At 38.1% G+C, this 12,893-nt stretch overlaps 1 protein-coding gene across 3 annotated transcripts in view; it reads right to left on the bottom strand.

The window, feature by feature from the left end:
* pcbp4 (poly(rC) binding protein 4) overlaps positions 1–12,893 on the bottom strand; it is a 52,631-nt gene that overhangs the window by 14,421 nt on the left and 25,317 nt on the right. For all 3 annotated transcript variants that reach the window (XM_088439171.1, XM_088439187.1, XM_088439179.1), the window contains exons 6-8: positions 6,306–6,437; positions 2,633–2,761; positions 1,447–1,521 (exon numbers count right to left, since the gene is read on the bottom strand). In XM_088439171.1, coding sequence (XP_088295297.1) covers positions 1,447–1,521; positions 2,633–2,761; positions 6,306–6,437 — 336 coding nt within the window. The remainder of the gene's footprint in view (positions 1–1,446; positions 1,522–2,632; positions 2,762–6,305; positions 6,438–12,893) is intronic.

The raw sequence follows: 12,893 nt of genomic DNA, 5'->3' as shown, positions 1-12,893 counted from the left end.
ACAAGTAGCTAACTGCTATGCTAGCACATCCAATAAATGTACTACTTTAGGTATAAGGTTAGGTTCTAATTATAAGCTACTACTAGCTTAGCTAAAGTTCTATTATTAATATTAGTTAATTCTTTTAGGTATAAAAAAAACAAACATGCAAATTATAGTTTCCAGATAGCAGATAGTAGGAGTATATATCATATATTGAATGAAGTCAAAACTCTTGTGGATTGCAATTGAATCAATAGAGGAAATGAATATTGACACCCAGTCTCCTTCTAAAATGTTACTTCATATCTAATCAGCTGGGTGGGAGCATCAAATTTGATGTGTACCTGAAGCTGCGCTTGAGAATTTTGAACACACCTAACAGGTTTATAAGCAATGACTCACCCACGGAGCCTTTTCCTCTCTTCTCCATTCTCCCCCTGACAAGTAATACTAACATCAATTATCACCACGCGGCCGTTATTAAAGCCATCTCTCACTGACCTCCTGGGTTTAATTTGAAAGCCTATTATGAGGGATATCACAAACATAACACCATTCCGTAAAGCGAAGAAGCGTGTCTGAACTGCTGACAGCTATGCCGAGTATCTGCCCGCCGCTGTGGCGCGAGGAGACGGCAGGTCTCTGGTCTCACTTGCTAATCTGGTGACTCACTCCATGCCGGAAGAGGGTAGAAGTGTGCGCCTCCCCCAAAAGCTGCATCCGCACACACGCACACACACACACACACACGCAAATCCTGCACTCCAGCAAAGGTGCACCTTGCCCTCAGCTTGTATGAATGGGTCAGTGACTCAAACATACCATTTGGATTCCATTGCGGGTAAGGCAGGGTGATATGGCTCAAAAATAAAATTCTGATGTCTTTCAATCACTTTAGACAATACGATTTTAATCACTTAATCGCAGTAACAAACACGAGTTTTTCGTGGGGGGTTCTAGGTCCTCAACAGTGAAAAACAAGGGAATGCTATATATATATATATATATATACACTGTCGTGTACAGTTGTTTTTCTCTATCTTTTAACTAGTTAAAAGATTCATTAATTACTATTTTTTTTAATTCAGCAGTCATTTTTAGACCATGCTTTTATGCAAACACTTGAAAGTAATTGGACAAAAATATATATATACATAAACACACTTGGTATTAAATGTCCAGTCTCTAAAAAATAACGTAAAAATCAGTCTTTGGGATTGAATGAGTTAACAGGGTGACTCTTAGCAGGATATGGCCCATATTTACTAGTGTGTTGCAAATCAATTCATTTTAGCCTTCAGCATCCAAGCAAAACTCAAAAGGAATAATCATGTTGAATTGTTAATAGTTCCCTGGATGAGCATCAAATGTTTATGTCCTCATCAACATGTTCGTCAGCACGCCGGTCGGCCGCTAGGCTAGATGAGCTCAAGTGTGACTGCACGTGTCTGTGTTCATTCCCACCTGGTTGCCCGCGATGAGAAGGGCGGCTGGCGAAGGGCTGGGCCTATACGGAATAGTGGCGCCCTTCGGGGGAGACTGAAAAGCCAAAGAAAAAGATGTAAACCTTGAAGGTGACGCCACATGCCGACTGTGAAGCCCCGAGAGCTGATGTTGCACGCCGTGCTACATAAAAGCACAATAACGACTAATGATGTTCGAAACTGCTAATGAGCTTTTCCCCGCTTTCTTGTTTTTCTTTTGTTCAAATTGGACATTCATTGAATAAGAGGAGCTCCGCAGAGGAGGATAGCTCCAAGCTTTGGTTCCCAGCAGCTGCTTGCCACGGTGGAGAAATCAAGCATCCCCTCAAAGGGGGGCGTTTCGAGATAAACGTCTTCAAAAGCCAGCAAGAGAAGACGTTTATACATCGTGCATGACACGCTATAATGTAGATATCTTATCGAGTTAACTGCAGAGTTGATGGCACTGTTTTAGGAGAGGAAAGAAATGTAGAGCATATTTTCTACTGGAGCAGCCACAGCAAATTCTTTGTACAACTTTGCATAATTTAAATCTCCGAGCGAGCCCTAAGCAAGGAGCCGCTAGTACAGAATCCCAAATACAGCTTCCTTTGAAGAAAGCCTCCGCAAACTGGATCAAACTAGCAATTAGTCAGTCAGGTCCAGCTGTAGCAGGCAAACAAAAAGCACTTGTGCACTTCCATGAAGGCACAGGAGAGGAAATTGTGTTCGGGGTTATTTATTTATTTTTATCTTCTCGCCTGTTTCCTCAAGGGGGCTGTTGAGCTGCCATCGAAATGTGGACAGAATTTGCTGTAGGCCACTTGCTTTGCTGTCTTTCTACATGTGAAAATAACCTTTGGACTCCTTGTGACTCTCACGGCATTTGCATAAGGCGCCACGCTTTCAGAGTGGAGTCGTTGAGCATAGCCAAACAACTTCATGTGTGACTGCGGGCTTTGTAAGAAATCAATGACAAATTTGAAGATCAGATGAAAATTTGGATTCGTGTTTCTGGTGTCTGAATTAAAAAAAAACACCGGTAAATGCTGCTTGTTTTAAATATTATTTTATTATTTCCCCTCTGCACTGGGTTTTGCGATTTGTCACGGCCACGCTTCCGGCGTGAGGCTCTGCGAGTTGTCTTTCTTAATGAAAAGTACTTTATAAATCTGATTGATTCCTACCTCCAGGATGACGGCGCAGATGAGTTTGACGCACTGGATTACAGAGTCCTGATTCCCGGATATCGTCACTCCTCGCTCAGTGGAATTGGGCAGCAAGTCCCCCGCCACCTGAATCTGAGCTCCGGTGCTCTGCAAAGCATAAAAGGAGCATTTGAAAGGAAGACGAGGCCGATAAGACAATTCGCCCGGCACTTGACACTATCCCGGCTTCTCTATGTGCACCGCCGCTCTCATGATGACCTTCTGCGTCGGTGAAAAAGAGCAATTGTGTTGCTGAATGTTTAGGGAAGTGAAGCAGACTGGTCCTAACGACGCTGCCGAGGCAAAGATGATAAATTTATCATGCGGCTGATGTCACTATCGGAACGAGTTATTTAAAAGGCACAAAAAAAGCACTGCAGAAAACTGCAGGAAATTTTGCAAGGCACTGCCAAGATGTTAAACGTCCTTGGCGAATGATGTGTTGTTTTGATCCAAAAGGCCCAAAATGTTGTCACGTGGAAAACCGCCTGACTCTTAATGTGCTTCTTTGAATAGCGTATCTCTGTTATCCTTTTACTAAATTGTCTCATTACATTCCTGGTAGTAATGATCCGAGGCTCTAATGACTCACTTCAAAAAGAGATCAAAGGCTAACTAATTACATTTGCTTTCTTTTAAAGGTTTGACAATTAATCAATTAATGAATTCACAATCAAATGAATCAATTCTTTTTCATGCAGTAATCATTTAGAGTCATGGCTTTCAACTGTAAAAAAAAAAAAAAAAAAGATTTTGCACAGCATTTTTGGATGGGGAGTGCTGTGCTATTCACATCTAATTTATTAAATTCTGAAACAACGTTTGTCGCCTGGCTTATTTAATTCAGCAATGCCAGAAAACAATGTCACGAATAAAAATGTGCATCCATGTGAAATTTAGCTAAATAAAGGCACGGTTTATTCCGAAAGACACTAAGACAGTTTCACAAGTATAAATAAACAAATTCTTTATGTTCCAATTCATTTGCTCTTAATTAAAAATGTACTGTTCTTGTCGCAGCACGACAAAATCAAGTTAGATACCTTAAAAAAATCTCAAGTACCTCTTGAAGTGTCTTCACATTTGATAATCACTGGTTTAGAGACATGTAATTGTCCAAATCATCAGAATTTCAGTCTCTCGGCAGAAAATATTCTAATTTGTTGAGTCCTTGATGAAACCAGGCTGATTATCATGGTGAAACTAAAAGGAGAATTACAAATATATGCTTTGAATTTGGAAAAGAATGATCAATTTTTAGGACTAAATAATTGAATAGTTCAGTGATTAAATCAAATTTCTTTTTTTTCTGCAGTCAATTTCAGAAAATGTTGTTTTTGAAAAAAAGGATGGAATTGAGAAAGCGTTTTTATAAAAATCCAATTAATTCATTAAGTGAAAGATTAATCAATCATTTTACAAAAAAATATTCCGTTCCAGCCCAGCTTTTTTGAAAGTCTTGCATGCTTTTTACCTCTTATTAATCAAATCCCATGGCTTGGACCCCGAACGTGCTAGCTTTTTTTTTCTTTTTCAAAAAGTTGTACGGGTAAACCTTGATACGCTCCATATTATCCCGAGGATAAAAATTTGACTCACCGCAGTGTCATTGGCAGTTCAAAACGTCGTGTTGAACACTTTGTTTATTACCTTGAAAACTAATGACCTTTTCATCAGGCTCAGTTGTACTTTACAGTTAATTAGGGATTGTTAGCATGCTAATGTGAACACAGGGGATTTTCTTCCAAGCAACCGCATAAAAGCGTTGCCTTTCTGCAGATATAAATATGAAGAAAAATAATATGAAAAAAAAATATGCCCCATTTACATTTTCAGTAATTTGTCTTTGTCTTGATCATCCGCAGTCTGCAGTTTGGGTGCAACCTCATTACAGCAGCACATCGACTGGCCACAACAATTGTGTTGGACTCTAATGAGAGCTGTTAAAATGTCTGCCCTTTGAGATATGGGCGTGCTCAGTTTTAATTTACATGATTTAAAACCACAATAACAAACACATTGTTCAATTAATACCTCTCAGACGATGTATTTTTTTACACCTCTTGGAAGGACTTCGGTCGATGTTTTCTTGAAGTATGCGGTGTTCATACAGGGCATCTTTCGAAGCTTTGCTGGTTTGTCAGGTTTTTTGTGTTCGTCTTTTTATTAGCATGAACGCCTATTGTGTTCTGTGTCCTGATCGCAAAGGAAGAACCCGCCTTTGGTTCTATGTCCTGATTGGCACCAGGACAAAGACGTACAGGCTAAGCAAGAATGAAATATTTCATTTCTTATGCATCCAACCTTATGGATTGATCATTAAGATTAAACTTGCTCACTTCTCAAAGCTGTCATATGCTCTCGCAAAAGGAGATGCATTTCAATGTCAATAAATGACAAATTTAGATAGTAGGGACAAAAATATCGATTTTGACATTTGTCCAAAAATCAGTAAGCTCTCACTGTTCATTTTCAGGCAGTAAAAGCATAAAATTGAAATCCAAGTAAAGAAAAATAAGGATTAAGTAAATGATACAAGTGTGTTTTTATCCAACCATTGAGCTAGCACACCCAGATAAAACTGTCAACAAATAAGCCTTTGCTTCTCACCTCAAATGACATTTCTTTATATAAATGCACAGAACTAAAAAGTGGAACATCCACAATAATCTCACCCACTGCATGAAATGAAACAGAAGACTTGACTGACATACAGTTTACAAAAGCGCATTTTTTTCATACCCCATGAAAGTTCGATTTTTGAGAGGAACTATAAATCAATTATTATCAATTATTAACAAAATACTGTACTGTAAATGTAAAAACATATACAAAAGAATTTATAAAACAAAATACATACAGTAATATAATGAAGAAAACACAAATTAAAAAACTATGATGAATAAAACGCATTCATTGAATAGAAAATAACAAATGAGCAATGAAACAAATAATATATATGAAAAAAACATTTACTCTGATAGCAGTTTGGTAAAGAAAATAACCCTATTATCTGTCAAAAAAGAACTAACCTAATATTTGGGTCAGTTTCACAAATCTTTCGGGTAGTTCTGAACAAAACAACTCAAATCTGGGTCATTTTATACAAGACAACCTTAAATACCGAGTTGTTTTAGATAAAACAACCTAGAAAGTTGGGTCAGATTGACTCAAATATTGAGTCAGTCCCTTATTGACCCATAACTGTTATTTTGAACTCAACTGTTTCATGAGTGTACACAACAATGACAGAAACAACACATCCAGCAATTAAAAAAATGTAAAAAAAAATTATATATATATATATATATATATATATATATATATATATATATATATATATATATATATATATATATATATATATATATATATATATATATATATATATATCCTCTTGAGACCAAGTCTATTTATTTGGGTCCAATGTTGTGTCCATTTTGTCTCAGCAAGACAGAAAAGAGAATTGCCTCTCACGCAAACACATGAGATGTCATTAGAAAGGTCAGGGTGTCCTCAAATGAGCACACTAGGACTTAGTGGGCTTCCTCCAATGCATCCATAGTTATAGACCAAAACACTAATAACGTCCACTACATAAATGAATAAGGCTTGGTCTCAGGAGGATATAATGACCCGGGAGGATTGTTACCTCTCTGATCTCTTTGATCTTTGCCCCTCCTTTCCCGATAAGAGAGCCACACTGGCTGGCAGGGATGACAAGCCGCAGGGTGACTGGTGGCTTGGAGCTGATGGTGCCGTTGGCCACCAGCGCTGTCAGGTCCTGTCAGAGACACATATCGACAGTCAGCAGGATAGAAAGATCAAAACGCAAAGAAAAACAGCCCAGGAAGAAAATGAAAGAGAGCTGGGCGTCCAAGGAGGAAAGTGTAGGGAGCGATAAACCACTGAACATTAATACATGACTTTGAATCCAGATCATATTATTAGCCAAGTTGGGCTTTGATTGTTGAGGAAAGTTTTCATACTGCACGTGCCACAAAAAACTATTTGACATAGTCGCAGCTTTGACCATTTTAGTCAAACAGTCTGTTAGCACTTGATCTTTGTTTAGTCGCGAATGATGGCGTTTTTGCTTAAAATAGAACCACTGCTCATTCTACTCTACGGAATCATGGCGTTATATAAGGGCGTTTTTGCAACAACTCTTCACGAAAGTGTGCGCTTGCGGCTGTGAGTGAGAGAACTGTACAGAGACGTACATGTGGGGGAGGGAGGTATGAGCGGATGAATGCGGCAATGACAACACAGACTGAAGCTGGCCCTTTAAGAAAAGTCGCAATGCATTGTAGGGAATGGGCGGGGGGAGTACAGGAACGCTGTAATTCTATTTGATATTTAGCTTGATCTTCATTTGGGAGTGGTAGTAAACTGTCATTACACGCTTTTTGAACGATTAATTCACTATTTGTCAAACTACGGTATTTGCTTCTGGTATGTGAAGTACAACCATCACACAGTGCTCATATCTCAAGTTTGAGTACACAGAGAAAAGCAAGAAATCATTCCCACTCTTGAAGAATTCATAACTTTGTGTCTCAAGGCTTTACAATAGAAAACTATGATTAAACATTTGCACTTGCGCATAAAGGACATTTTAGAAATGTGCTAGCGTATGTAATTATTAGGAAACAGTTGCAAATGATCTCCATACAAAACTAGACGACCTTTTCCACAGAAGCTCAAAAGGGACAAAATGCCACATGGTATAAAAAGTGTCAAGAAGAGAGCCGTTTGAAAGGGAGTTTTTGCACTTCATCATCATTCAAGTTGAAATGATCATTGCGTGGCTGACTGAAGAATCAGCGTTTAATGAGCATGTCTTCATTTGTGACGTCACGCTCCATTTGATGTCGGTCGAGAGCAATCAAACACCCGACTGCAATTTATATGAGAGCCAAGCCAAAGGAGCGCCACCACTCGCAATCAAATTCCAAATCATCTTTCAAAATCACGCCTGTCTGCATGTGCAAATATTTTTGATTTCTGATACCTTTTTGGTCCTTTTGTTCAATTATTAATTCATGAAACAAGTTAAGGTACAGGATGAATTCATTTCGGACGTTTGTTGTTTAAAGACATAGCCTCTTTGAGGTCAGAACCATTTTTGTTGATTTTTTTTTTTCTGCAAACATCATGAGTGGGAGGCGATGTAGCTTTTAATTAATGAGAGGAGCAACTCTGTGCACCTTTGAAATGTAAATTACACTGCTGTCCTCACTTTTGCTCATCAACACACCGCTAATGTGCGACAACGCGGAATGCGCGAGGGCCGTTCGGCGTCGAAAACGGTTTGTCTCGAGGCTGCGTGACTTTCAGAGATTCTGTCATCTAAAAGTAACTTGAAAATCACTTCCCTAATCACTGAACTTTAAAGTTCCGAATGCAATTTGTGATGTGTTTCTTTTGCGACTATTTTTAACTGCTCTGACGTGGCTCTCTGATGTCGCTCCTCGTCAGAAGAGGAGCACGCAGCTTGTCTGTGCAGTCACAAGACTTTCTTGATTTGATCTAAAATTAGCCACGAATTAATACGTAAATTTGAACTGGGACCGAGAGATCCGCTTGAAATGTATATCACAATATAAGTATTTCATTTCAAATCAACTCATTCAATTCCAAAGACATAGTTTTACATTTCTTGACAGTATAGACATTCAATCCCAGGAGTTTCTTTATATTCTTTTCAGTTTTTCTTTAAACGTTTGGCTAAAAAATGTCTTGTACTAAATGAATTAAGAGCTAAAGTAATCAATTGCTTTAGGAAAATAAGTACTAAAGCAATTGATGACTTCTTAATAAATTACCGTATTTTCCGCACTATAAGGCGTACCTAAAAGCCTTAATTTTTTTAAAAAAGCTGATGGTGCGCCTTTTAATCAGGTGGGCCTTATATATGGATCAATATTGAGATTGGGATTCATAGATCGGGAATGAAGTGATAAAGTAAGCTTTACCTGTTTCTTTTGTGTGTTTACAGTTGAACAAGGTTGGTCATATTGACATTGAGTTATTTTGCTATTGTGAGTTTAGCGTTATCATTTGAGTTATTATTGTTATTACTTTGAGTATAACTATACTGTGATTGAAAAAGTTTAAAAAAATCTATCATTAATTGAGGGTGTGCCTTATAATCCGGCGCGCCTTATAGTGCGGAAAATATGGTACTAAAGAATGCTTTATTCCTTTACTTACTTTAGTCCTTTAGTTTAATTACTTTAATATTTAACTACCTAAAGTATTGATTACTTTTTGGTACCTCATGTACAAAAAGTGATTGACTCTAGCACTTAATTATAATCCATCAAAAATCAATTAGGTATGGAATTGATTATATTAGTATCCAATTGATTTTTTTTTATACTGATTTATTGCCCAGCCCTACTTTAAACATTCCAACACTTTATATCCTCACTTTTGTGGTGACAAATAACCAGAGTTGCATGTGCTTTGTAGCTTTTCTCACATCAGCAGGAAACACACCCACACACACACACACACACACACACACAAAACAACTGTTGCAGGGTTTAATCCCTGCTGCGTATTGCATTGCGGGCAGGATCAGGAGCCCTGATGGCAAAAGATTATATTGTTTCCAAGACACCTGAGAACAAATAAACATGCTGAAATGCCGGTCTGGCGTTATGAGCGCACTTTCTAGGTCCTCCGGTGTGTTTTTGGCAACGCACATAGCATGCGTCCGCGCTCCTTTGCTTAATGAAAGTGTGCAAATGAGACCTAAACAAATCAAACACTCTGTGACCAATGAGCAGATTATTCCCTTTGTTTTCTTTTTATTAGGCCAGTATGGTGGCACACAGTGCATCGGTCAATATGTTCCCATGGAAACTGAAGTGTTTCTCCGGCACACAACTTTGAATAATAGCAGGGAAAAATCTTTAATGACTAGACCGCTGTTCCTGTTTTCTCATCATTGTCTAGTGTGAAACGCATTTAATTGGAGGGGGATGTGCATGGTTACTATGGAGATGATTCCCATTTAATAGCTGTATGAAAGAGTCAACCCAAAAGTTTTCTTTACAATATATTAATCCCCATTAATCTAAACCATGCATTGGGACTAATATTGCGTTAATTTCTTGAATTCCACATGTTTTTTACCATCTCAGCTGATCTCACCTGACAACGACATTACAGTTTCTCAGGGCTCAGGTAACAACCGATCATGGCTTATCTGTTTTCTGAGTTGGGTCATGTGACATTTGCAAGCTGAGATCTGTGCAACTGTAATGTAATTTTTAATCGTCAGCGAGAGGAAAAACGGCCGTCGCCTGAGATTGATAAAATTTTGACGCTTAATTCATAGTTCACAAATGAACTATTCATCAGAAGGTCGTTTATATTTGTGGGGTAGCATAGCGTATATAATTGTGCAGAAAACGTTTGGCTTGACTTGCCCTTTGAGTGTTGTACAGTTACATGTTTGCAATGATTGATTCGTCCAACTTAAGCAATCGATCATGTGAAAACAGACTATAAAACATACGTCGTGAGTAGAGGTGTAATTATTGATCGAAAGCTAATCAGCAATCATATTAATCGCTAATAAGTTATGAGTATTAATTAATCATTTGGAGGCACAATATTGTCCAATTCTTCAGGATTTCAGCCTCTTGAAACGGATTGCAATGCAATGATCACGGTCAACAGGTAGACCGCCGAGGCGGTGTTGGTCTACCGCATGACATCGCACTACAAGAAAAAAAAAGTCAATCAAGCGTCAATCCAAAAAAAACCCCACCATGTTGTTGACATTGGGAGCTGCACACTCACTGGCAGCAAAATACTGTATTATCCAGTTCACAGTTGTGGCGACCATGTTTCCGGGAGGGACTTCAAAATGGAAATGCTTTGTGTCATTACATTACTTTTTATGGGACTGGTTATTTTGAAGCACCGAATGACCTTCTCACAACATTTAGCTATAATGGAGTAGATTGGCAGGCAGCGCATTCTAGCCGTGCATTTCATTAAACTTCTGGCCCAACAAGGTTAAAAAGAAACACAACCTGTGCCACGAGGAGTTATTAATTTATTATATTGGTGCTTCGATGTATTAAAAGCCCAGCATAGGTTAATAGGTTATCAAAGGTCACCCCTATCATTACACCCTTGCTCTTGACAGTAAATATTCTCCAATTTATTTAGTCCTCCATGAACGCAAGCTAATTGTTGTTGTGTAATATCAAAACAACGACTGCTTTTACTTTAAGAACTGGAAGCTATTTTCAAAAGCAGATATCATTTTTTTCTGCACTGACAATTCGAGAAAACGTGCTGTTTTTGAATGAAGAGGAAATTATACGTTTATTTATTTTTTAATGGCAGCTGGGTTTTTTTTTTCTTAAAAGAGATACTGCCAACCAATTTTGAGGATTCTGACTGACCACAGTTTGCGCCATCCGTAGTAAAAAAAAAAAATGTCAGGTGACTTCAATTGATGCACTTCTCGGGAGGGTTCCCATCCTTTCACATCAACGGCACTCGGTGTTATTATCAAATTCAGTGACAAAAAAATCAACAGATGAATTGAATATTAAAAGAATTGCTAGTTGCTCCCCAAAATGAGTGACTTTACATCTTCTACCGCTTTGATCTCAACTATAAGATCATCCATCTATTTTCTAGAGTGCTTATCCTCACTTGGAAGGCGAGTCAGCTGGAAGCCTACTTGTGGTGGGCCAGAGGCCAAACTCAACTGGTCACCAGCCAATCGCAGGGCACATATAGAAAAACAACAATTTACACTTACATTCACACTTCACCAAGGCGAAATGAATGTCTTTCATGAATTGAACATGCATGAACATTTCAAATGTTGGAGGAAAGCCAGACTATAGGAAAACCAAACAAGCATTGGCAGATTATGCAAAATAAAGAAAAAAAATCAGTGATTTATCGGTCACTGGATACATAATCAGTGGTTTAGCATTTTTCAGATTTTTCATTTGAGCCTCATCTATCTCTGTTGTAAGATTCCATGGCATCCAAAGCCTGCAGCATATTGTTGTTATTGAACCGTATTCTTCTGAAGTTCAGCAAAAGTGCTTAAGTTTCAGTGCTTGAGTTTGTGATCTGTGTTGGGGAACAGTTAAGTTATGTATAATTGTGTGATTTGTTCTATAACGTCCGTAAATATGACTGGATGGGACAAGAACATTATAAACCAATCAAATCTTGCTTTATGGCAGTGGTAAAACTGCAGTTGCTTGTTTGCTTTTGTTTTAATTCAACAAAGTGTGGTAGGCTGATTTTTGGATTAAAATGTATAGTATTCAAACGGTACTTTTTTTTTAAGTTATTGTTATTTTTTGTCAGTTATTGAAATATAACCACACCTCTCTAAAAACGGGGTGTTGTATTAATTTGTCAGGGACGATATTAACTGAAAAAAAAAAAGACATGACAGTATGAAATGAAGACCAATCAACTCATTCACTGCCACTGACGTGTATCGACATCATGTATCCATTTTTTACTGGGCTGGCAGTGCACAAGTTAAATTATTCTAGTCTTTGAATATTGTTGGCACTTATCAGAGAACGGAAATGCATTGCCGTAAATAACTAACTTCATCACCTATTTTGCAGAGGATCGTTGAACTCATTCACTGCCAGTGACGGCCATTGAAGTCAAAGATCCATTTTCACTGGGCTGGCGGTGAATGAGTTAAAGGTTTCTTTACAATGTATTCAATATACCCCTGAAATATGAAAAATCCACCTGCTTGTTACCATTTCAGGAGACGACCATTTTGTCAACGACCGTTGCCTGAAAATGACATCACTGACGGTCAGGGCTCAGATAACAACCAATCATGTCAAGTTGAACTTTGATGTTGTTACCTGAGCTCTGAGCAAGTGTGATTTCATTTTCAGTCCATGACAAGAGGCACAATGGCCATGAGGATTTTGCTGCTTAATTCATATTCTATAATCACAATATTAATCAGAGTAATGAGTTTATACTAGTGGGGTTGCATAGAACATATTTGTGTAACATTTTTTGTTGTCGTTAATTTTCTCTCTAAGGGTAAACTTGCATGTACCAAATAATAATTCAGAATAGCTTTACATATTGAACCGCTAATTCACATCCGTTCAACAAGCGTTTTAGTCCTCTGGAAACACATCAGATTCTAAGGAAAATAATATTTACCCCTCTATTATTCGTGTTCGGGGGCTAATCGATGGCG

Source organism: Hippichthys cyanospilos, chromosome 2, assembly GCF_059441005.1.
Source record: "Hippichthys cyanospilos isolate Australia breed blue-spotted pipefish chromosome 2, RoL_Hcya_1.0, whole genome shotgun sequence".
Classification (NCBI taxonomy): Eukaryota; Metazoa; Chordata; class Actinopteri; order Syngnathiformes; family Syngnathidae; genus Hippichthys; species Hippichthys cyanospilos.
The sequence above is the reverse complement of the archived record's forward strand: the minus strand, read 5'-3'. Positions and strand labels throughout refer to the sequence as shown.